Source organism: Rhinatrema bivittatum, chromosome 4 (genome assembly GCF_901001135.1).
Source record: "Rhinatrema bivittatum chromosome 4, aRhiBiv1.1, whole genome shotgun sequence".
Lineage (NCBI taxonomy): Eukaryota > Metazoa > Chordata > Amphibia > Gymnophiona > Rhinatrematidae > Rhinatrema > Rhinatrema bivittatum.
This window is the reverse complement of record NC_042618.1, coordinates 444882029-444909366: the sequence shown is the minus strand read 5'-3', so window position 1 is coordinate 444909366 and position 27338 is coordinate 444882029. Positions and strand designations below refer to the sequence as shown.

The following is a 27338-nucleotide window of genomic DNA, read 5'->3' as shown; positions in this document are numbered from 1 at the left end:
TTTAACGATAAATGCTTAATTTCCAATTTGATATTCTGACAAATTTCCTCATTCCTTAATAAGGCATCATTAAGTATCCAAAATCTTAGCTGCATACTGGCAAAACATTTTTTTTTTTTTTTTTTACATTTCACCCAGATAGGTGCATGATGAGTCCACATCCTAGTCTCTATCCCTGCTTTCATAACTTGCCCTTACAAGGAAGAGGAACAGATAATCATATCTATTTCAGAATATGTAGATTGAGGTGAAGCTTCTTTTCAAATTCTGTCTGCTTTCTTTATCAACAGTTTCCTGTTTTTTGATCCATTTTTTGAAAGATGTTAATTTGGCTAGAATTGCCTCTCACTTTTTAACCATGCCAGGTTGTTTGGTCTGTCTTCCATTTTTTTTGTGTATGTGGAATACATCTGGTCTGAGCTTCCAAGATGGTATTTTAAACATCCATGCCTGATGTAAACTCTTAACCTAATTGCGCCTTTCAGTTTTTTCTAACCATTTTCCTCATTTTATCATAGTTTCCATTTTGAAATCTAAATGCTATTGCAGTAGATTTCCTTAGTGTCCTCCCTCCAGTTATCAAATGCAATTTGATGTTATACCCAGTATTACCAAGTGGCTCCAACACGGTTACCTCTTGCACCAAATCATATTGTTCTACTAAGGATTAGGTCTAAAACAGTTCCCTCTCTGGTTGGTTCTTAGACCAACTGCTCCATTTATTTAATCTAAAAACTTTATCTCCTTTGCATATTGCTGATGTGATAATTACGCTGTCAGTACTGGAGTAATTTAAATCACCCATTATTACCATGATGCTTATTTTCTTAGCTTCCCTAATTTCTGTTAGCATTTCGCTTGTCCATTTATTCTGGCCAGAAGGACAATAGTACACGACCAGTGTTATTCTATTCCCCTTCTCACACTGGATTTCTACCCATAAAGATTCTTCAGTGCATTTTTTGTTTTGTATAGAACTTTTATCCTACTTGACTCTATGCCCCCTAATATATAGGCGCCACCCCTCCAATTTGATGCATCCTATCACTGCAATATAATCTGTACCCTGGTATCACAGTACAGAAACATAGAAACGACGGCAGAAGAAGACCAAACGGCCCATCCAGTCTGCCCAGCAAGTTTTGCACTTTTTTTTTTCTCTCATACTTATCTGTTACTCTTGGCTCTTAGTAACCTTTTGATTCTATTTCCCTTCCACCCCCGCCATTAATGTAGAGAGCAGTGTTGGAACTGCCTCTAAGTGAAATATCTAGCTTAATTAGTTAGGGGTAGTAACCGCCGCAATAAGCAAGCTATACCCATGCTTATTTGTTTACCCAGACTAAATAATTCAGACCTTGTTGGTTGTTGTCTGTATATAGATTAGAGATGTGAATCGGAACCGGAATCGGTTCAAATCGTGCATTTCTTTTTCATCCGGCCCGTTTTTGTTTTGTTTTTTTTTAAATCGGCTGCACCCGATCCGATAAACAAAAAACCCATGTCCCATTAGTTATCCTCCTTCTTCCAGATCTCTGAGATGCAAATTATATCTACCTCTGCATTCAGAGCTATACAGTCTAGTTCTCCCATCTATTTTTAAGACTTCTAGTCTTTGTATACAGACATTTTAAATTCTGTATTAACTACCCCTGTCAACTGATAAGCAGGTTATTTGAAATCTTTTTGCTCTGTCTCAAAGATTTATCCCTTGGCATGATTTTGTGCATACCTCTAGACTTTGCAGAAAACGGGCCAAAGTGAATAGGCCTCTCAGTGAGCCAAAGGCAAAGACATACAGAATAAAAATCAAGTCTACAATTCTGTTCAGTGCATGCTACTCATTCTATCCTTTTTAAAGCCCATTTTAAACACCTCTGGCTCAGTCCTAGTGGGAAAGCAATTGTTAGGCCCCAGTTTATTTTCTCTTAACACATACCTTAAGCTGCCCTTGTAAATCTTCTGCTTGCTGTTCTAAACTGAGATGTTTTTCCTTGTACTCTTTAAGACTTGTTTCTAGCTGAGCACATTGCTCCTGTTTGTCATGTAGCTTTGCAGTCATCTGATCCAACTGAGTGCTGACTTTGTGTAACTCCTGTGAAGCAAAAAAAATATATAAAAACTTTGCTTTCATTTATAACACCATGGACCATTAAGCACAACATCCTGACAGTGGCCAATCTGGATCACTAGGGGGAAAAACCCAGTAAAAATCAATTCCCTATCACTCAAAACCAGAAGTATGAAGAGAAGGCACCTCACCTAAAAGAAGCACTTTCAGCCCCTCCCAAGACTGTGGCTGTTGGCAGCATCAAGCAGCACTAAATTCTGGAGGTTCCTAGCAAGAAATGGGGGCTTATAACTTCCTTGGGGCTCCAGGTCTGTTTAGTATCACCTCTCAAACATTGTGTTCTCACCCCCCCCCCCCCCCCCAACTTGCTGAATAGCAGCTTGCCAAAGCAAGGGTATCCCCCTTTTCAGTAGCCCCTTTAGGGAAATACAGGATTCTGCTGGAAGGTGAAGTGTTCATGGAGAACTTCTTTGGTACTGTATGTAAAGCAAGCCTGCTTACCATAAATGGCATTTTAAGTAGACAGGATGAAATACCCATAACATGTGAGTGACATCAGGCGGCATCGGATGGACCCATTTCTGCAAGGTTATACAGCTTTTGCTCTGAGCATATGTGAGAATTCTCATGTGAGCATTGCCTCACAAGGTCCCTCAGTTGGCTTTAGAACTAATTTTAGCTAGGTAGTTAACTCTCCAGGGAGGCAGGCGAATATTTAGCATGGCTATTTCATCCTACTGTCTACAGACAGCATTGCTTAAGTAAGCAAACTTGCTTTCTCCATCAACAAGCAGAGCTGAATTAGCCATGACATATGTGGAGTCCCAAGATAAGGGTTGCATCAAAGCACTTACTAAGAAAACTAACTTACCACAGAAAATAAACTACTGGGTGAAGAGGTTACACAAACTGCTTGTCTGAATTTACTGTCACTTCTTAAGAGATTATCCAGACTGTAATGGGACACAAAAGCATGTATTGACAGTGTTGCAGCTTTGTAGCAATCTTTGAGAGGTACGGCTTGCAGATGAGCCACTGAAGTGGCCATGGCTCTAACTTGAGCTTTGATGGTGTCTAACTTGTAGGTTTACTAGCATATAACAGTGTGCGATATAGCCTATCTGGACAATGTACTTTTGGCCACTGCTATGCCCGGTCTATAAGGATCGTACGAGATTAATAGTTGCAAAGCCTGATGAGGAAGAGTTTTATTCTGTAATAAGCCAAGGCCCTTTTACAGAGTAAGGTATGAAGGCCTCTCACAACTTCATGTGTATTGCCTAGGGAAGAATATGGCTAACATGTTGACTTGATTAATATGGAAAATGGATACTACTTTCGGTAGAAACTACAGGTGATGCAGAGCACTACACTATTGTGCATGAACTCCATATGAGGAGAACAATGAACCAAAGCATGCAGTCTGCTAACTCTTCTGGCTGGTGTGACTGCTACAAGGATTAATTTCCATCGGGCCGATTCAGTAAAGTCCACGGGAGAGCGGGCGAATGCACAGGCCACTCGCCTGTGCGTGCGATTCTGTATTTAAATGAGGCCCGACTGTAGAAACAGGCAAAAGGAGGCGCTAGGCCCGGAGCAGCGGCTGTCAGCGGGTTTGACAGCCGACGCTCAATTTTTCCGGCGTCTGTTCTCAAGCCCGCTGACAGCCACGGGCTCGGAAACTGGACAGCAAAATTGAGCGTCCGGTTTTCGACCCGACAGCCGCGGGCCAACTTCATTTTTTTTTTATTTTTTTTTTTTTTTTACTTTTTTTTACCCTTCGGGACCTCAGACTTAATATCGCCATGATATTAAGAACATAAGAACATAAGAAAATGCCATACTGGGTCAGACCAAGGGTCCATCAAGCCCAGCATCCTGTTTCCAACAGTGGCCAATCCAGGCCATAAGAACCTGGCAAGTACCCAAAAACTAAGTCTATTCCATGTAACCATTGCTAATGGCAGTGGCTATTCTCTAAGTGAACTTAATAGCAGGTAATGGACTTCTCCTCCAAGAACTTATCCAATCCTTTTTTAAACACAGCTATACTAACTGCACGAACCACATTCTCTGGCAACAAATTCCAGAGTTTAATTGTGCGTTGAGTAAAAAAGAACTTTCTCCGATTAGTTTTAAATGTGCCCCATGCTAACTTCATGGAGTGTCCCCTAGTCCTTCTACTATCCGAAAGAGTAAATAACCGATTCACATCTACCCGTTCTAGACCTCTCATGATTTTAAACACCTCTATCATATCCCCCCTCAGTCGTCTCTTCTCCAAGCTGAAAAGTCCTAACCTCTTTAGTCTTTCCTCATAGGGGAGTTGTTCCATTCCCCTTATCATTTTGGTAGCCCTTCTCTGTACCTTCTCCATCGCAATTATATCTTTTTTGAGATGTGGCGACCAGAATTGTACACAGTATTCAAGGTCAACTGGAGGTTAAGTCTGAGGGTGCACAGAAAAGCAGTTTTTATACTGCTTTTCTGTGCACTTTCCCGGTGCCCGAAGAAATTAGCGCCTACCTTTGGGTAGGCGCTAATTTCTGAAAGCAAAATGTGCGGCTTGGCTGCACATTTTGTTTTCTGAATCGCACGGGAATACCTAATAGGGCCATCAACATGCACTTGCATGTTGAGGGCGCTATTAGGTTCGGTGGGTTGGACGTGCGTTTTCGGCCCCTTACTGAATAAGGGGTAAGGGAAAACGCGCATCCAATGGCGGGTTAACAGTGCGCTCCATCGGAGTGCACTGTACTGTATCGGCCCACATGTTAGAAACTTGAGCGAAGCCAACTCCAATGGTTTAAATGGCAGCTTTATCAGTTGTGCAAGTACATTTAGGTCCCATAGAACAGATGGTTTCACAACTGGAGGTTAAGTATGCCACAAACCTTTCATGAACTTGTATAATGATGGATACCCTTGATTTGAGCATGGTAAGCTGGTATAGCACAGAGATGTACTCTCACTGATGAGGTGCCAAGAGCTGAAGCAAAACAAGCACAAATAGTTCTGTAACTGCATATTAACGGTTCCAAGGAAACATGTTGACACCATGTGGAAAACAGTTTCCATTTAAAACTGTAGGATCTCCTAGTTTATAGTTTCCTGGCAGACATTATGATGTCCTCAACCTTCTTGGGTAAGAATAATTCTGTGATCACTGAGTGCTCAACATCCAATTTGAGGAAGGGAAGGTCTGGATCAGAGTACCGCTGGATAGAGGTACCAGGTATGCAAAGCACGCTTGTTTGGGCCATTCTGGAGCTATGAGGATCAGAAAGGCCTGGTCAGCATTTTTTGTATCATTCTGGCTATTAATGGAATTGGTAGAAAAGCATCTGGAGCAAACCTAAGTGTGCTGGGAAGAATGGAGCAAAACTTTTCCAGTTTTCTGTTTTGTTATGATGCAAAGAGGTCAATTGCTGGAAGTCCCCACAGACTGAACAATCTAAAGGCTGTTAATTGTTGCAGAGACCATTCATGTGAGCAAAATATTCTGCTGAGGCAATCTGCTAACATTCTGGAGATCCCAGGAATGTAGGTCACTTGTAGGACAGCTTGATGTTTGCATGCCCATTCCCATGTCTATTATCTCTTGGCAGAGAGTCCATGACCCTATGCCACCCTGCTTGCTCATCTAGAATATGGCTACTTAGTTATCTGTTTGAATGAGAATGCTCTTCCCCTGGAGGCAGTGAGTGAAAGTTGTTAGAGTGCATCTGTTTGCTCTCAATTCTAGGAGGCTGATCTGAAACTTTATGAATGACCAAGTTCTTTGATTTTGAAAGGCCCAGTCTGGGCCCCCAACCCTTTGTGGAGGTAACTTGGTAAGAAAGTAGATGGCGTAGTGCTCCCTCCTGAAGGATACAGGTATCTAGCCGCCAGCAGTGTTTCTATTTTTTGTAACATTTCCATTTTGACTGTCAGGGGTTGAGATAGCTGGTCCTACTGGGATCGGAGGCCCCATTGCAGGAGCCGTATGCCACGATGTGGCCCAGAACGACCAGTACTTCTCTGGCTGTTGACCAATTAGTGTTTAGGGACCTGAGAGTGTTCGCCCAGTCGAATGGAAGGAAAGCTCTCTCGTTTCTGTTCTTAGGAGCATTCATCTACACATTCTCCAATTAATTTTCTGGAAGGCAAATAGGGTTTCTGGTGAATTTTGAGAATTGACTAATGACTGTAGGAGTTGAATGCAGGGAGGCTAATACACCTTCCTGGAAATTCGTTGTTACAAGAACATAAGAAATTGCCATGCTAGGTCAGACCAAGGGTCCATCAAGCCCAGCATCCTGTTTCCAACAGAGGCCAAACCAGACCACAAGAAACTGGCAAGTACCCAAACACCAAGAGGATCCCATGTTACTGATGCCAGTAAATAGAGGCCATCCCTAAGTCAACTTGATTAATAGCAGTTAATGGACTTCTCCAAGAACTTACCCAAACCCTTTTTGAACCCAGCTACACTAACTGCACTAACCACATCCTCTGGCAACAAATTTCAGAGCTTAATTGTGCTTTGAGTGAAAAAGAATTTGCTCTGATTTGTCTTGAATTTGCTACTTGCTACCTTCATGGATTGCCCCCTAGTCTATTATCCAACAGTGTAAATAAAAGATTCACATCTACTCGTTCAAGACCTCTCATGATCTTAAAGACCTCTATCATATCCCCCCTCAGCCGTCTTCTCCAAGCTGTACAACCCTAACCTCTTTAGTCTTTCCTCATAAGGGACTTGTTCCATCCCCTTGCAATGGAGAAGGTAGAGAGAAGGGCAACTATATCTTTTTTGAAATGCGGCAACCAGAATTGTATATAGTATTCAAGGTGCGGTCTCACCATGGAGCGATAGAGGCATTATGACATTTTCAGTTTTATTAACCATTCCCTTCCTAATAATTCCTAACAAGCCTGTCATCCAAGTAAAGGAAGACTCTGATGCCGTCACCACAGATGCATGGTTATTATTGCCATGCACTTGAAGACCCTCAGTGCTGCTGGTAGGCCAAAGGGAATGCTCTCTACTGACAGTGGGAGGAGTCCACCATAAAGTGCAGATACCGTAATACCAGTAAGAGCAGTGGATGGGATATGAGTATAAACTTCCTTTAGATCCAAAGTGCACATCCACTGCCCCCCTATAGATGAAGGGGAGAATTGTGCGGAGGGAATTCATTTTGAATTCTCTTGGTGTATATGCTTGTTCAGGCTTCTTAAATCCAGGATGGATCAATCTCAATCCCACAAATTTCCTGGGATAAGAAAGTAGTGGGAGTAAAACCCCTAGCCATGGTGATGGGAACAGGTTCTATTGCCTGCTGTTTGAGGAGTGATTTCACCTCCAGGTGGAGTTACACAGAGTGATATTGTTCCAGATTGAAGGCTGAGAATGAATAAACCTGGAGAAACGCAAGCATTATCAAGACACCACAATTTAGAGAACCCAATGACCTTTGATAATCTTGTGTCACTCTTACAGATAGTGTGGAATTTTCACCCCTACCAGAGATGATGATTGCTGGTCAAAACTTGGTTTAGGCTTGCGCAGCATTTTAACTATTTGAAAAACTCTTATCATGCTGCCAGGATACTAAGTAATAGAGTTACAATAATCGAGCCCTGTTAATATTGGGGCTTGGAGAACCGATCAAAAGTCCTCCGCTAGTAGTAAGGATTTTTTAACCTTGGTATCATCTGCAAATTAAGAAGTGAGGCCATAACCAGAAAACATTTATTCAATTTTATATACTGCCTACCAAAATTTCTAGGCTTTTTATGGAATCTGTTATGAATTGTGGAATAAGCAGAATATAAATTCATTAAATAAATTTTCTTGTTTTCTTTGCTGTTTTAAAAGACAATTCTATTGCAACTGATTGATGTGTTAGTTGTACTATTCCAACTTCTGGGGGACCTTCTGCACTCTGAGGTCTAGTTTCCTTGCAACTGGGGCATAAGAAATAGGGTTCCTCACATTCTCATTTGTAATTCTTGCAGGATATCATGGATTGGAATGGCTGCTGGTTCTAAAATCTAAGAGAGACCAAATACCCATCCCTTGCCCCCTATCAAGATACTGTACTTTTTCCACATAATGTTTACAGACTTTTGTACTTTTTCCACAATGTTTACAGACTTTTCCACATAATGTCTACAGACACTTTGTTATATAATTTTATATAATTTTATAATTTTGTTATATAATTTTAATTATATAATTAAATAATTTTAATTTTATAATTTTAATTTTATATTATTTATTTTATTTATACTTTTTACACACTGCGCTTCGTTCAACCTGTTACTTGTTACTATACGTTGAAGCTTAGTTCAATTGCTTATTTAACTATACTATACTATCCCATGTTCAATTTTGTACTTTAGTTCAATTTTTACCTTAGTTCTATTGTTTCATGTAAAGCCCCTCCCTTTTGGGGCAACTTCCTGTTTGATGTAAACCGGTGTGATTTGTATTCCCTACAAGAACCACGGTATATAAAAATCAAAAATATATAAATATATATATCTTTGCATGTGAATCTTTGTCCTTGCGTACATTAAGAGTGCTTTCCTCATCTTGTCTAGAAATCTGGAGTAAGAGGTCTTCTGGTGGCAACAAGTGTTTTGGAGGCTCCAGGAAGGAGTCAGAGGGTAGTCCCATCGAATCTTCCTCAGAGCCTAGCTGTGAGGGAATACTAATTTAGGACCCCAATTATGAAGAAGGTAACTGAGGAGTGGTCCTTGGTCACCTCAGAAAGGAATAATTCCTGGTTTATGACCTCAGACTGACTGGACACCACTGCAAAGGATAATTGTGGGCTAGAACCACCTTGTGGGAGTTCCAATTGAGAATCCCTATGTATTACAAATACTGGACTCCTGATATCTTATGCTTTATGTTACTAAGGTCCCTGTTCCACTATCATCTAATTTTTATTTTATCTGATTCAATCATATTTTATGTATTTATTGTACAATTGATTGTATTATATGCCTGTTAATTTGTTAAACTACACATTGCCTTTATTGTTGAAAAAAAAGCAATTAAAAACATAAGAACATGCCATACTGGGTCAGACCAAGGATCCATCAAGCCCAGCATCCTGTTTCCAACTGTGGCCAATCCAGGCCATAAGAACCTGGCAAGCTCCTTATTTGAGGCTATAATTAGACCATTAACTCTGCCTCAAACTCAAGATTGCCACCACCTGTACCTTCAATGAATTAAACACCAGACCCTTTTTAAGCTTTTTTGTAAAAATGAAAGAATGTCCTTAATTTGCAACTTCCAAGGAGATTTACAAACCTGTCCACATTTCAAACGCCATCCATATTCGTATATATGCTAAGGATGTCTATCTTTTCCTTGAAAGCAAAATTGTCCCTACAACTGAAGGGGAATAACTCCGGCGAAACTGCGGCCTTTCAAGCACCAAGCCATAAACAAAAAGGGAGATGGGCCATCCATTATAACTGGCCCTTGACAAAGACAACCCTTGTCTTTGGGCAGTCTCAACAGCTGAACAATCACCAACCTCATTAGATTTGCATACCTTTGCTTTCTTGGCCAACCTGGGGCTACTAAAACTACTTCTACCATTTCCCTCTCTACCTTCCTTAGAGTTCGACCTATCAACAGCCATGGAAGTAATACATACAACAGACCTTTCTTCGGCCATGACTGCATCAAAACATCTATTGCTTTGCTCTCAAACTTCTTACGTCTGCTGTAAAACCTCATTACTTTCCTATACTTGTTTGTAGCCATCAAATCCATCTGATGTTACCCCCAGTGATGTACAATCAGTTGATAAGCAAGCTGACTCCCAATCTACAGACCTATTGTATTCTGACTTAGAAAATCTGCTTGTACATTGTCTTGCCTTGAAATGTGTATTGCTTAAACATTCATTCTCTAGATGAGGTTATTACAGCTGGACTAAATTTCTGGAAAGCACTGCCCAAAGAGCTTAGAGCTGAAAATGACTTGCTTCATTTTAGAAACTGCCTTGACTTTTACTGAGATGCCATTGATTGCACTTATCAGAGTTAGATCTTGTAGCAAACACTATTTTTTCTTGTATGTTAGTTGCATTAGTCATGTGCTGTCTGCATTGATTTAAATTATATATGGATCCTGTGTTACCCACTGAGATCTGTGGATCAGTGAGCTATAAATTGTTTAAATAAATGCATCAAATTGTCCTCTGCCCAAAGAAAGCTGTCTCTTCAGTCGTTCCCTGACTTTACAAATGGAACTGTTGTAGTACTGTCACAAAGAACCCACACTGCTCTTTTCTTGATCAAATGATGGAAGTGGAATAGAGCTAGTCTTATTGCTAGTTTCTAAAAAATTTGTATTTCATAATTTCTCTCTCTCAGGCCAACATTCCTGAATGTATTGGCCTTGACAATGGGGCCCCAACCTCTTAGACTAGCATCTGTTACTATAACTATCCACTCTGGATCCTCCAAAGATACTCCTTTTTGAACATTCAAAGAGTTTACCCTCTTATTGGTCCTGAGAGGAGCAAACCAACTTGTAACCTTGTAGTCGTGGCCTCCGTTTTAACAGTTCTGTCTGTAATGGCCGCGTATGGATTCTTGTCCAGGAAATTAAATCCAGTGTGGAGGCCATAAATCCTAAGAGTTGAAAATAATCCCAAGCTTTGGGTGCCACTTGCCTTGAAAAGTTCTATACCTAAGAATTAATTTTGAGAATTCTCTTTGTAGTTAAAGAGACCCAACCTGTATGTATTGAAATGCTCTAAATCTTGTGTCTGTATCAAATTGCTTTTCTCAAAGATAATTATCCAACCCAGCCTCTGAAGTACAAATACCACACGATCCATCACTATTAAGCTCTCTGCAGATGACTTGCTTCCAATTAGTCAATTGTCTAAATAAGGATACACCATTATACCCTCTCTTCTGAGATATGCTGCTACTATAACCATCACTTTGGTAAAAGTTCTTGGCATTATTGCCAAACCAAAGGGTAACTGCCTGAACTGATAATGCTTCCCTAAAATGCAAATTCGAAGATATTTCTGACAGTTCTCTGCCATAGGGCTATGAAAATAGGCTTCCTTTAAATCGAGGGATGCCAGATATTCTCCCTTTCTTACGGGCCGATATAGTACAATGCGCTCCGACGGAGCGCACTGTTAACCCGCCAGTGGACGCACGTTTTCGACGCGCTAGCGTTACCCCTTATTCAGTAAGGGGCCGAAAACGCGCGTCCAACCCCCCGAACCTAATAGCGCCCACAACATGCAAATGCATGTTGATGGCCCTATTAGGTATTCCCGCGCGATTCAGAAAACAAAATGTGCAGCCAAGCCGCACATTTTGCTTTCAGAAATTAGCGCCTACCCAAAGGCAGGGATGCTCTTCAGGCACCGGGAAAGTGCACAGAAAAGCAGTTTATTAAGTTGGAGGTCCCAAAATTTCGAAAAAAAAATAAAAAAAATTTGAAGTCGGCCCGCGGCTGTCAGGTCAAAAACCGGACCCTCAATTTTGCCAGCGTCCAGTTTCTGAGCCCGTGGCTGTCAGCGGGCTCGAGAAAAGACGCTGGCAAAATTGAGCGTCAACTGTCAAACCCACTGACAGTCGTCGCTCCGGTCCAAAAGGAGGTACTAGGGACGCGCTAGTGTCCCTAGCATCTCCTTTTGCCTGTTTTTACCGCCGGGCCTCATTTGAATAGACAATCATGCGCACAGGAGAGTGGCCTGTGTGTGCGCCGGGAGAGCGGGCGAACGCCCGCAGACTTTACTGTATCGGCCCGTTAGGGACAAGACCACTGATCAAAGGGGCTTCATATAAAAATGTGGTACATGTAAACTCCTGTTCACTAATTTTGGGGCCGATGCAATAAAGTGCACTCAGCCTAGCACAGGTTTATGCACATTTTGGACATGCTAGACTAGAACCCGATGCAGAACCTGAAGACCTGGCTCTTCACCCACTCCTACACCTAACCGCCTGCCTCCCCTCTCCACCCCTCCTAGTTCAGCTTAATCCCAGGAACCTACAAGCATTTCAATCTTGACTTACCCGTTATTTAACCTGTATATAACATGCTTTACTGCCTCCTTGTAACTTGGTGATGTAATCTCCTCTGCCTCCTTGTAAATATGTACTATTATCTATATTATTTTTTAGATCACCTCTTCCCTGCACCCCTACCCTCCCTAGTTCATTCGTTCACTGTCTCCCCTTTTACACTTGCATTCCTCGTTCTTATTGTTACTTGTTCCATGTAAAGCCTGTTGCTAGTTTTGTTCTTTGTAAACAGACGAGATGTTCCCAACGTACGTCGGTATAGAAATGCCACTAAATAAATAAATGTCCAAAATGTGCATCCAAACAACCATGTAGCCAATAGAATTTACATGTGATAAGTACTATGTAGATGAGACTATTAGCTATTAACCTCCAATGCAGAAAATCACTGGGCACCCAACGCACACTTTTTAACATGGCAAATTTAACTCCAGCCCTGGAGCTGGCATTAGATCAATCCGTGAGTCAAGGGCTCAGGAGAAATTATAAAAAAAATAGCGTCCTCTATGGTTCCTACCTTTATTCTTAAACATCTCTTGCTTGAGGTGTTTAAGAGTAAAGGTATAACAAAAATGGCCTGCTGAAAAAAAATGTTGGACACAATATACACGCACAATAGATAAGCTCCTGGCCAATTTTGCCCCTTGCTACTGTGGGTGTACATTTAGTGTCCAGATCAATCTGAAGCTGGATAAAAAGGTTGCTCGCATTGAGTGCCTGTTGCAATAGTGGGCGCATAGCCACATCTCCTGGGTACCTGATGCATTAGAGCATTAGGAACACATAATTCTTCCTAGCACATTCAAATCACTCTCTGGGAACAAGCAGGGATGCTCTTTAACTAAAAACTAATCCTGATAAGACCCAGTCGCTGAACACAATGATGTAAAAATGGCCGCCGCATAAGTAACAGCTGAATTCTCATCACCAAAGGTCTCGGCAGAACTAGAAAAATGTTTTGCCTGCACTCTCCCAATAGCCACAGAGTTCCCCTTTTATTTTTTTGCTTGTTATGCTGATTTGGTAGACTTGCTTCACTCAACAGAACTGCAGCAAACTGAGCAGAGGGGAGAATCGGCTAACATCTGTTTACCATCGCAAGCTGTGCAGCATTTCTTTTTTTTCATTTATGTTAAGCTTTTTTGCCTTGCCTTTTTCCAGGTGTCTTTAGAGTGCTTCCTCCTAGAGAATTTATAAGCTTAAAGCAACTTAAGCCCTTATAATTAGGGATATAAAAGCTGCATTAAAACTGCACAAGTAGACAAAAACAAAAAACAAAACAGGAGCTTGGCCAAAGAAAATGTAAACTCTCAAAGATTAGCTGACATACCAGCTCTAAAAAGTAACTAAAACAAACACCCTCCAATCTTCTTTAAAATAAGGTTACAAGGGTGTGCCTTAACAACTGTCCATTCTAGCTGCTAGACAGAGAACACAGACCATACTGGTTTTTTCAGTGACATATATGCCAGTGATGTCATTTAAAAAAATAGAACTCTGTCTTCCAGTGACTGGATGGGAGGATAAACCCATCTGTTCCTAACTGGTAGAGGAGAAAGCAAAAGGAATGGACATTTTCTTATTCATACACAGTCCTTAATGCCCCTCACAGTAGGTTTTTTCTTGCTGGACATCTTAAAGAAAAAAAAAAATATATATATATATTTTTTTTTTTAAACAGTACTGATAAGTTTGTGTGGGGGCTACTGAGGCAACTTTGGGAAAAAAGAAAAGAAATTACTTACCTGATCATTTCCTTTTCTTTAAGGACAGGTGGATCCAAAACCAGTGGATTATGCACCTCTACCAGCAGATGGAGATGGAGCAAAGCTGACATCACAATATATATATATACCCCTGCACTGACATCAGCCCACTAGTATTCTCTGCAAAAGCTACTGTGGAAGAGCTAACAAAACTTGATTAACAGATAACCATTCCAGCACTTAGCCAACAGGATAACACTGAAGTCAGACAAGGAGTTTAATAACACTAGCCTAGGAACTGGAGTAACACTTACAAATAGCCCCTGGATCAGACAGCCACGCAGGACGACAACACTATAACCATCCGGCAGACAAGGAAGGGAATGTAGATCCACCTGTCCTTATTAAAGAAAAGGAAATTATCAGGTAAGTAGTAATTTCTCCTCTCTTGGCATCCGGACAAGTGGATCCAAAACCAGTGCGATGTACCAAAGCTACTCTCGAAAAGAACAGGAGGCTGCCTGCGGTCCGAACACTGCAAATGCAAAGGTTGTGTCCGCCTGGGCCTGCATATCCAGGCGATAATGCCTGGAAAAGGTGAGTAAGGAGGACCACGTCGCAGCTCGGCAAATGTTGATGGGAGACAGCAATCTAACCTCCGCTCATGACGCTGCCTGAGCTCTAATGGAATGATCCCTAACCTGAATAGGCAATGGTTTTTCAGCATCCACAAACACGTCCGTGATTACTGCCTTAATCCAGCTAGCTATCTCAGCCCATGACACCGGCTCGCTCTGTTTACTCCCATCGTGGAGAACAAATAGGCAATCTATCTTTCTGCAAGGTTTAGAAACCTCCCAATACACCAAGGTATACCTCTTGACATTCAAGGTCTAACACAAGCAATATTCCTCTGCATCTCTTTCCCTGTCCAGAGATGGCAGGGAAATTGACTAATTCAAGTGAAAATCCGAGAACACTTGGCAAAAAAGGAACAGTACACAGCTGTATTGTCCCCGGATTCACCCATAAAAACTGCTCCCAGCAAGATAAGGCCTGCAGTTCAGATACTCTACGCGTAGAGCAAATTGCCACAAGAAACACACACAGGCCGATACAGTACAGTGCGCTCCGGCTGAATGCGGCGAAGCGCACTGGTAACCCGCGTTTGACGCGCTAGTTTTACCCTTATTCAGTAAGGGATAATAGCACGTTGAAAACGCACATCCAACCCCCTTCCCCCCCCCCAAAACTAATAGCGCCCGCAACATGCAAATGCATGTTGATGATCCTATTAGTTATTCCTGCGTGATACAGTGAGTAAAATGTGCAGCCAAGCCACACATTTTACTTTCAGAAATTAGCGCCTACCCAGAGGTAGGCGTTAATTTCTCTCGGCACTGGGAAAGTGTACAGAAAAGCAGTAAAAACTGCTTTTCTGTACATCCTCCGACTTAATATTGTGGTGATATTAAGTCGGAGGTCCCAAAAGTTAAAAATAATTAAAAATTAAAAAAAAAAATAAATTTAAAATCGGCCTGCGGCTTGAAAACAGGATGTTCAATTTTGCCGGCATCTGGTTTCCGAACCCGTGGCTGTCAGTGGGTTTGAGAACCGACGCTGGCAAAATTGAGCGTCGGCTGTCAAATTCGCTGACAGCCGCCGCTCCTATCAAAAAGGAGGCGTGTCCCTAGCGCCTCTTTTTACCGCGGGCCCTAATTTGAATAATTTTATTTACTGAATCGCGTGCACAGGAGAGTGGCCTGGGCGCTCGCCCGCTCTCCCGCAATTTTTACTGTATCGGTCTGACAACTTTCAAGATCAGTAACCTCAAGGAAAGACTACTTATCAGTCGAAAAGTGGGACATGCCACCAGAAAAACCACCCTCAGTGTTGTCCTCTATGGCTGTTGCCCTCTTCAGTGGTTCAAACAGAACCTCACAAATTCCTCTAAGTATCAGACTAAGATTCTAAAAAGGACAGCTCTTTCTCCCCTCAGAGGATGCATCACATCCAGATGTGCAGATAGAGTATATCCCTGCACCTTATTCCGAAGACAGCCCAAGGCTGCTGCTTGCACTCTCAGAAAGTTAAAAGGCTAGCTCTTTAGCCAAACTCTCCTGCAGAAAGCCAAAATATGTAACACTTTAGCCAGAATAGGCTGCATTCTATTAACAGTACACCAGAACTCAAAGACCCACCAAATCCTTACATATGCCAAGGATGTGGAAGGTCGTTTGGCCTGGTGGTAATAACTTCTTTGAAATACCCCCTCCGTCTGAACAGTTTCCTCTCAAAAGCCAAGCTGCAAGACAAGTGAGGCATCTGATCTGAAAATACTGGACCCTGGTGGAGAAGATTCGACAGATGGCTAAACCTTTACACCTGTCCATTATCATGTGGACCAAGTCAGTGAACCATGGCAGTTGAGGCTATTCCGAAGCTACCCAAATCATATAGCTCGGATGTTTTTCTACCCGCTGAAGCACCTTGACCACTAGCGGCCATGAAGGAAAGGCATCAAGAAGGTGGCCATGAGAGAACTAAAGTTTCTATTGCCTCTGCTCAGTGTTCTCTCCGACGGCTACAAAAATGAGGAGCTTTGACCTTTTTGTCTGGATGCCACTAAGTCCATGCGGGGATAACCCCATTTACTGTGAATGATCGCAGTCTCTGACAGCTCCCACTCTCTGGAGTCTAGCATTCTCTACAAACAACAAAGGGACTACCTTACACCGTGGAAGATTTTATTAAAAAAGCCCGACTCAGGCCGAGTTTTGCCAATCAAGGCTGCATCAGGGGCTTTATGCTGTGAAACACTCACACTGCTGCCAGAGTCAATCTGAGTATTGATTTATATCATTACCAGTTTTGAAAATATAAACTAAAAAAAACTTGTAATGCAGAATCTTCCACGGTGTAAGGTAGTCCCTTTGTTGTTTGTTGCGTTGGCTACGAGGGACCGCCTTCCGATCTGTTTTATTGGACCTTGTCTAGCATTCTCTGACTGAGAAATATCCGCCTGAACATTGTCCACCCTGGCCACTTGCCCTTAGCCAATGGTTCTCCTCTAGCCTTCCAGACTGGCATTGGTGGTCATTACCACCCAAGCCAGGATTTCAGACTCTAGGCCCAGCTCCAAATTGGCCCGAGAAAGCTACCAGGAAGAACTGGACCTGGACCACCCTTGCAGTGGTAGCTGTAATTGGAACAGAAGAGCCCCCTGATGAGGCCTTATATGCATGAATGCCTCAGGGACTAAATTTAGAGTAGACACCACAAACCCCAGGACCCCCATATAATCCTAGACTGGGTATCGAACACCATCATAACTCGGTGACCTGCGAATGCAACATCACCCTGTCCTCCATGAAAACACCTTATCTAGAATGTTATCGAAGCGGGCTCTTGGGTACTTCAGCGACTGGGTCGAAACAAGTTACCCTTAGCCAGATTCACTACCCCACCCAGGGTATGTAACATTTGCAAACCATGTTGACAGGACTGTTGACAGTTCCTTCAACTGTGCCAAAATGAGTTCATCACCAGATAAGGATGCACTTAAATGCCTCCCCCTCATAGCATTGTCGCCACTACCACCATCACCTTGGTGAACATCCAAGGAGCTGTCATTGCCCGAACTGGAACACCCAAAAGTTAAAATGATCTCTCAGCCCCCTGAATCATAGGAATTTCTGATGCTCTTCCCTTATGAGGATGTGTAGATAGGCCTGAGAGACTCTCTCAAGCCACCTTCTTCTTCAGGCCTAGAATGGACAGATAGGTATTCTCCTTAGGAACCACAAAATAAATCATATACCAGTTTTTGCTCTGCTCCCCTGGGTAAGGGAACTATCTCCCCCCTGGAGTTGTAGCCGATCTAGTATGGAGCAAACTCTCTCTTGCTTGCCACTGGAGGCACATAGGGAGATCATGCAGACTTCATCCACTGGCCAAGCAAATACTAAGGCATAGTCACCTCTTATGACTATCAGCCTTCACTGGACCGTGGTTACCTTGGCCCACTGTTCACAAGAGTGCCCACTGCCCCTGATGACCTCCGGAGAAGAGTGGCCCAGCCTCACTTACTTGTGCAGCGCTACCTCCTCCAGTCCCCTGACCGGACATTTCCTGGGTGGCCCTATACTATGCTCAAAAGGACCATGTTTTACCAAACCCTTGCCTCTGGAAGGAGGCGCTCTGACCTGGGCGATATTTCCTCACCTCTGTGTATCGTCTGTTCCCTTTCAACTTGTCCTCAGGCAACTTATGCCCCTTTAACTTGCCCCAGCATTCACCAACTGTTCAAGATCCTTACCAAACAAAGCTGTCCTTGAAATGGAAAATTCCCAGCTGCAACTTGGACCAGACTTTCGTTGCCCAAGCACACAACCACCAGGATCACCTGGCTGACTTCACTTGAGACTAACAGTTGTCGCAAAGCTTAAATATAGCTATGCACTTGCCTCGGAGCACCACACAAGAATCCATAGAAGTGGTAGAAGCTGAAGAAATCCAAATTACTGCCATGTGCTTTTTTTTTTTTAAACCAATTCTGACTGGACAACCAATTCCTTGGCATGCTGCATCTTCCCCTCAGGAATAGCAGCTCACAGTTGCACAGCATATAATCAGCAGTTAGGCAAAACCCAGCAGCTTAATTGGATAAACCCAGGAATCCATAAAAATGATCTCCTGGTCACACACTGTCACAGAAATAAGCACCATCGGAGGAAGTGACTTCATCATAAATGATGGCAGCTTGAGACTCTAGCTCCTCTCTCAGCCGGCAATTTTTACTTTATTTCGGAGTAATATAACTTCCTCCTTTGCGTTAAAAACGTGGGAAGAACCTGAGAGCAGAGCAGAGATGTCAATAAAATGTAAATCTGTGGATTTTAATCACTTTTCCTATCGTAAGCCAGGCTCTGTAAGAGCGGGCAGGACTGTCATGGCGCCAGCTCAGAGAACCCCGAAGATTCTTTCGACTCCGATGATGCTTTTAATTTCACTTCAGAGGTACCCCCAACATGCTCAGATTTCAGAGATTGGTTCTGTAGCCTCCGACAAGACCTGATAAGCTACAAAAAAGAATTAAGGGATGCTAGAGGAATTTCATAAAAAAATAGCATTCCTAGGTCAGAGGATGAAATTGATGTGCAAACAGATGCCCAGACAAACTAATAAGCAACTACAAGACACATTTGGAACTCCAGGAAGAAAAATCTAACATGAAAGTCAAACTCTCTGATCTAGAAACAAGAGTGAGGAGGGGAAACCTCAGGTTCCGAGGCTTTCATGAAACACCAACTAACACGGACTGCATGGCCTTAATAAGCCATTTTTGCACATTTTTTAATGACAGACTGGGGACGAGGAAGCCGTGGCTCCTAGAATTAAAATCGATAGAGCACTTAGAGCTCTGGGAATAGCAAATAGGAAACACGATATTAGTTTGCTTCCACAACTTTTCATTGAAAGAGAATTGCTGCAGCTGCAAGAATACGTGTCACTTGGTCTTGGGAAGGTCAAGAAATAGCTGTGTATGCAGATCTGTTGCAGGCTACTCTGCAAAATCGTCAGAAGCAGAGTGCAGTTTTTATGAAAAGAAAATGTGAAATATAGATGGATGCACCCCTTTGGCCTAATTTTTACGTGGGATGAGGTCTCCTCACGAATAAGTTCCATCTCTGAAGTGGCCATGGTTTTGAAAAAAAGATCGAGGATTCTCCGCTCCTGTCTCCCAAACCAATGGGAATAAAAGATCCATCGCTAAAGAACATCCTAGATGGCAACAAGCAAATACAAGGAAGAGCAGACTTAAGCAGAATTCAGATACTTACACAGGGACTCCCACCGTACCATGAATCTGCAGTTTCAAGTAGAAGCTACACTTGTGATACAGAGAGTTCATCTACTGTATTAGGCTGATTTTACTTTCAACTATGTCACTGAGCTCACTAAGTAATATTAGAAGAAGAGAGATTAGTGTTTAATATATGCTTTCTACGCTCTGATAATTAGCATTAAATTAAGTTGTCCATAAAGGCCATTTTGCATGCAAGTTTGAGAGGGCCTCCATGTTAATTACCGTTTTCCTCCAATCGAACAAGAGGCGTGGATCTGCGTAGAGGTTTCAGCAGATCTTTTGGTTCTAAAGGGATGGGTATTTGGTTATACATGCGGAAAGGACTACACAGAGTTAAGGTTGCTTATATGTTTCTCCTTTTTAAATTTCAGATGAGGCCTGACTTAGTGTACACAGGAGTAGGCTTCCTTCCCAGCTATTATGTGATATTCCTCTTTTTTCTTTTTCTTGTTTTTCTGCTGGATTGGGAATGCAATAGGCCCATGTGTTTTGTGGGGATATGCCTCATACCTCTCACGATAGAGGAGGAGCTTGGATTATTGATATCATTGAGACACTAAGTTATCCATGGCTTCATTTCATAGTCACCCTTAATGTTAAAGGACTTAATTCATGTTTCAAGAGATATCTGTTCTTTAGGGAATTGGGGAATTTGAAAGCTGATATTTTCACCCAAGAGAGCCATTTAAAAAGTCAGTACGAGGTCTTATTAAACTCTAACAAATTCCCCAAACAATATTTTACTCCTTGTAACACGAACTCTAAATACGCAGGGGTATGTATTTTATTTTCACTCAACCTGGTGTTTAATCGTCAATTATATATCAAAGGTCCAATGGGAAAGTAACCTCCTTTTGCAAATCCAAGTGAATGGAAAGGTATACACATTAGTGAATGTATATGCACCAAAGATCAAGGTATGTTTTTGCAAACATTATACCAGTTATTACTTTCTCATAGCAAGGGTAGACTTATAGGGAGAGATTTCAACCTGCTCAGATCACTGTCTATTGATACATCTAGAGGAAGTGTGGCAGTCGCACCTTCACACAGAGCAAAACTGAAAGACCTTATGGTTAACTGGTAGTTGATAAATGTGTGGAGAGCATACCACCCTCACTCCCGCTCCTATACTTTCTACTCTTCCACTCACTTTTCACACTCCAGGATAGACTATCTTTAATAACATTACTAAATCAACTCTCTCCTGTGGCATGGACTGACCATGCGACCATATGGATGGATGCCATTTTTGACCAATATGATAATGGGGTATGGTTTTGGAGACTCAATGATTCTCTGCTGTCGGATGCAAGCTTCAACACATCCCTAGCCTCTAATATTTTAGAATTTATAGAAAGAAACGATACAGGAACTACCCTCCACTATAGTATGGGATAGTTTAAAACCAAATGTTCGTGGACTATTGATATCCAGAGCCACGTTTATTAAGAAATGAGATGAATGCTCAGTGCAGGCTTTACAACAGGCAATTTTTACTTTATCCCACAAACACCAAGTTTTCAGTTCCAAAAAAGCGTTGAGTCAAATAACCAAAGCTAGAAAAGATCTAATGTGGCTAGAATCAGCAAAGATGATACATAGGCTTCAGATAACTGAACAAGAATATTTTGAAAGTGGTAATAAAGCCTGGAAAATACTAGCTAATCAACTGAAGAAAGTCTACTACCAAAACACTATTGCTTACTGCCAATACAGATGTCTGCAAACACTTTCTGGAATTCTATAAAACTCTATGCAGTGGAGGCAAATACTACAGATGACTTGATAGAGCAATATCTTGAAGATAATATCTTCCTACTCTGATGGAGAAGATGAGAGAAGAGTTAGATAAGGAAATCACAACTTTGGAAATACTGAACACAATAAAAACACTCAAGCTAGGAAAACTCACCTGGCCCAGATGGATTTACAGCTAAATTTTATAAACAATTTGGCCCTTATAGCGTTACATGTATGCAAAAGGTCTATAATTACTTGAGGGAAGGTCACTTTACTGCAATTCAAATGTCGCTGGAATTACCATTTTACAGAAACCTGGTAGGGACACCGCATTATACGGATCTTACGTCTCACATCGTTAATAAATATGGCCAAAATTCTAGCGAACCGTCTGAATATTTATTGCACAGATCATACACCAAGACCAAGCAGGCTTTATCCCCGGGAGGTTAACAGGTGACAATGTGTGCAAGTTAATCGACCTCACATGGTGGGCTCATAGGACTGGTACTGAATCTATTTTCCTCTCTATTGATGCCAAAAAGGCCTTTGCCATGGTCCATTGGCCGTTTCTTTTTCAAGTTTTATCGAAGATGGGGGTTTGGGGAAAAATTCTGCACTTGGATAAATAAGTTATATGACAATCCAAGAGTGTGCATCAAAGTCAATGGAGGCTATTCAGATTGCTTTACTGTGGAAAGAGGTACCAGACAGGAATGCCCCCTATCACCAACTTTATTTGCCCTATTTCTAGAACCCCTGGCCATCTCAGTCTGCAATCATCCCGAAATCGCTGGCTTCTGTCTAGATAATTCATTTAAACTTTATTTGCCAATATTATGTTCACTCTTGTGAATTCCCATAGATCCCTATTAGCTGTAGAATATACATTAAATAATTTTAGTCAAGTCTCAGGGTTTAAGGTGAATTGGGAGAAATCTGAAATTTTAAACATTAACTGCAACCCTGATTTAGTATAATTTTTGCGGGATGCGCACCCTTTTCGTTGGGCATCCAGCAAAATCAAATATCTAGGAATTAAAATTTCTGGTCATCCCAAAGACCTCTTTACACTTAATTACATAACCCTTTTAAAGAAGGCCCAGCAAGATTTAGATAAATGGTGCAATCTCTCGATTTCCTGGCTCGGTCGAGTAGTGACTATTAAGATGAGTTCTCTACCATGTTTACTTTACCTCTTTCAAACATTGCCCATACCTATTACTAATAGTATATAAAAAGTTGGCAAAAGAAGATCTTTAGTTTCATATGGAAACAGTGCCTCCTAGGATAAGCAGAAATGTCTTATATCAAGCCAAATTGCATGAGGGGGGGGGGGGTCTAGCTATACCTAATATACTGCATAGTTATGACCTTTAATTATTAGACAAAGCAGTAGATTGTGAGCATCAGGCAGTTATAGAACAATCCCAGATGGCTGGTATGCCCTTGGCTGCCACCCCATGGCAAAATAAAAAACGTGGAGGTTGTGCCCAGATATGCTCCAAACCACTCGTCATACTCAGTCTTTGGGAGAAATGGAACTTTAAATTGGTTGGACATAAACCATTCTCCCACCTCATGCATTTATTCCATAACAGCTTTTTGCCAAGCAGTTCTTTGCTTTCTTTTGCTGCTTGGAAGCCCTGTGGTTTACAGCGGTTTGAGTATGTTTAGAAAAGGGACCGTATGATTTCTTTTGAAGCTCTTTGTATGACTGTGGGATTACCCACCACAGAGTTTCTTGCTTGCCAGCAGATATCCCATCTCTGTAGGAGTAATACGGTGAGAGATAGTTTGGGAAACGGTAAATCATTATTCGAGGGTTATTGTTCTGCACCTGATAAATACAAAGGCTGCATCTCAAAAATTTGTAAAATGCTGAATGTAAGGCTTGTGAGCAAACCAGTTCATATTAGAGCATGGGATGGAGAACTGCCTGAGGCACTTACCTGGATGAATGACTTGATGATTTTGAACAAGTTGGCAGGGCATCCATCTCCTCATCTTGTTAGAAAATAGCTATAAATTGCTTTATAGGTGGTATCTATCTCCTGCCAAGTTAATGAAAATGCTGCCTAAGTCAGATGGGAAGTGTTGGAGAGTTTGCAGAGCCTTAGGAACTTTTGAGCATATGTGGTGGTCAGGCAGATGTGTATCCACTTTGTGGAAGCAAGTTGAATGTACCATATCCGATATTCTTTCCATTCCTATACACTTGCAGATGGCAACTGCTCTCTTGAATAGCCCAGCAGATTGTGTTCCACCAAACGTAACTACCTTTATCACACAAACATGCTTAGCTACCAGGATAGAAATTGTTAGAGCATGTAAACAGACATCTACTCCTACTTTGGGCAAGAGTCCTCATCAGACTGGATAATGTATGTACTATGAACAAGCGGACAGTGGAAAAACATCATAATCTTAAAACGCTTTCACTCTATTTGGGACTTATACTTAAAATGGCAGGAGACTCATGACTAGGATTGTGGGCATAGCTGGCCATTATTGTTTTGCAGGTAATCATGAAATATCGTTGCCTGATAGAGTGGGAGATTTACCCCTAGACCTAGCAACCTTATTGGGATCTTTTTATAAAGGAAGGAGAGCCATATATATTGTTTTATTTGTGCCTCACTGATAATTTTATTGGTTGTTGCTCAATATATAAGGTTATGATGCGTGTAGTGGGAGAGTGGAGAAAAACAGAAAAGTCATGATAACCTAAGAGTTATGTTACAACTGATACCTTTATGTTGAATGTATGTTAGTTTATTGGTATTTTGCAAGAAAAAGTTTATTCACAAAAAAGAAATAAGCACCATCAAGACACTGGACCTCCAGTGCAGTCCAGAAGAGTCCTCTGACCTTTTTCTGTGGAACCCCTGAAACCCCTTTGCCAGGATTTAACAGGAGAAAAATAGGTTCCCTCTTTCTTTAACTAATTCCCTGTACAGACAAATGTATGAGATCACCCTGACACTCCCACTCAAAGAGACTGGCAGTAGAAACCACACTAACAAGACTACTCAGTCTGAAGGCAATAACTCCGGTGCCCACGCCCCAGCAAAATACTGGGCGCTATTCCATCTATTTTATTGTTCCCAAGAAGGAAGGGTCATTCCGGCCCATCCTGGATCTCAAGAACGTCACCCGTTATCTGCGGGTGCTACACTTCCGCAAGGAAACTCTGCGCTCAGTTATAATGGCAGTACAACCGGGAGAGTTCCTAACCTCCCTGGACCTCTCCGAAGCCTATCTTCACATCCCAGTCCATCAGGATCACCAGTGCTTCCTGCGCTTTGCGATACTAGGTCACCATTACCAGTTCGGGGCGCCCCAGGACATTCACCAAAATTATGGTGGTTGTGACGGCAGTGCTGAGAAAGGAAGGAATCCTGGTACATACTTACCTGGACGACTGGCTGATCAGGGAGAAATCTCCAGAGGAGAGCCGGCAGGTGACCAGCAGAGTCAAGAGCCTACTGCAAGAGCTTGGGTGGGTCATGAACACGAGCAAGAGCAGTATACAACCCTCTCAGTCGCTAGAGTACCTGGGGGCCCGGTTCGACACCAAACAGAACAGAGTCTTCCTCCCCCCTACAAGGTGAAGGAAACTGATGGCACAATTGCGATGATTGATGACCAATGCACGCCCCAAGGTATGGGACTACCTTCAAGTCCTCGGCCTCATGGCATCAACCCTGGAGGTCGTTCCATGGGCAAGGGCCCATATGCGACCGCTCCAGGGCTCCCTACTGTCACGATGGAACCCACTGTCCCAGGACTACTCAATTCACCTCCAACTACCAGCAGAGGTTCAGACCCAGTTCCAATGGTGGCTACAGGAAGACCACCTAAGCATAGGAGTAAGCCTATCCCCACCGAACTGGATATTGCTCACCACGGATGCGAGCCTGCAAGGGTGGGGAGCAAACTGTCAGGAACTGTCGGCCCAGGGACAATGGAACAAGAAAGAGGCGGAATGGAACATAAATCGCCTGGAAGCACGAGCAGTCAGACTAGCATGCCTGCGATTCAGCCACAGACTCCGTGATGAGTCAATCAGGGTATTTATTTATTTATGCAACTTTTCTATACCGTTATACAGAAAACTAAGTCTCTATCTCTACGGTTTACATATTAATAATATAAAACAATAAAAAAATAAGATAGATTAGAATAAAAATTACATAAAACCATTCAATACAAATAAAATCCAGCTAAAAATATCTAAATTCATTACTTAAAAAAGAGACAGTAAATAAAACAATAAAAGCAAAGTCATTATCATTAACTCTGTCTGATATTTAACCTGCATCTTGTGAATTAATCCCATAAGCTTGCTGAAAACACCAGGTCTTTTTAGGTCCTTTTTAAATGTGCTCAGATTGCATTGAAGTCTCAAATTTTGTGGCAAAGCATTCCATAGTTTTGGTCCTGTGATTGATATCGCACGGTCTCTGACCTCGCTAAGATGTGAGGATCTAACCATAGGAATTGTAAGCAAGCCTTTGTTGGCAGATGTTAACTCACGTTGAGGTATGTGAAGTCTGATGGTCGAATTTAATTTAAATTTAATTAATTTAATTTAATTTAATTTAATTGACGGCCTCATGTTACTCTATGACTTATGTCAACTTAAGACATTAATGTTTAGGCCTTATGTTAATTCATAAAATTATGTCACCTCATTTCCCTATTGTTTTTGCCTTATGTTACTCTATGACTTAGATCACTCTATGATAGCTGGATCACTTGTGTTTTCAGATTTCACCACCCAAAGACTTCGTTACACAATCTGCCTTCGCTTCTTTATTTATCTGTTACATGTTATTGTATTTTTACCTCATTTAAGTAGTTAATTTCAATTCCAATTTTTACTTTATTTTTATATTGTATTTATTGTGTACACTTCAGGGAAATCTAACCAAGTTAAAAATTTAACCAGACTTAGTTCATCTTTATCTAAAACCATCCAGTTTGTCCCTAACCCAGAGAAGTTACATTATGAAGTTTCCTTGAATCGTTACTATTCATTATGTTATGTAAAGCCTTGTTTAATATGTTTCTTGTAAAGCCAGGGGCACTGTTTCCCGTCCCACGGCATTATTGTTGTTACCTGTAAACCGGACTGATTTGTTTCCCAACAAGAATTTCGGTATATAAAAATCCTAAATAAATAAATAAATAAATAGAGAGCAGAAGTGCACCATCTCCTATTCTGTGGAGCCCTTGATCTCTCCTTGACAGGATTGAAGGAAGGACAGGCAGTGGAATCAAGCCCTACAGAGCACATTACCGCAGGAACAGACTCTAAAATGGCCATCATTCCCACTCACTCTGCACCAGCTGAGAAGCACAAACTACACATGAAGTGCTGCTTCTTTCTCCCCAAGAGAATTGCGGCCTGAGCCTCCCTCAGAATTCTCCATCACAGAACCCACTGAGGCCAGAAAACGACAAAATGTGCGCTGTGGTCCTCCCGCGCTGCCCCAATCATGACCATCTCAATGACCACGTGGCATGGGACACAGAAAATCAACTGACTTTCCCTTCCTCACCCTGCGCGTGGTAAAAACAGCTCTCTGACTAGGTCCCCGCCCCATGGGGAATGAGAGACACATACTCTCACCTACTGCCCAGCCTCCACAGCTTCCAGCTGCTCCATGCACTGCCTCTCAGTTCACTTTTTTATATAAAAAGATGGAATTTGAAATTTAGCTTGCTCTAGAAAGTAAGAAAATAAACCCAAGACTTTCCTTAACCGAAGTCTTCCTGAGGCAAGGTCAGGCTGCTATGGAGAGAAGGGAAACGGCGAGGGTGTGAGGAGTCAGCTCCTTGATCCCCTAGGACTGCTGCACAGAAACAGTCT

At 42.0% G+C, this 27338-nt stretch overlaps 1 protein-coding gene across 1 annotated transcript in view; it reads right to left on the bottom strand.

Annotated features, from left to right (window-relative positions):
* Positions 1-27338, bottom strand: part of EEA1 (early endosome antigen 1) — a 372360-nt gene that overhangs the window by 118627 nt on the left and 226395 nt on the right. Inside the window, 1 exon segment of the mRNA XM_029601632.1 lies at positions 1940-2095. Within this exon segment, the coding sequence (XP_029457492.1) occupies positions 1940-2095 (156 nt within the window).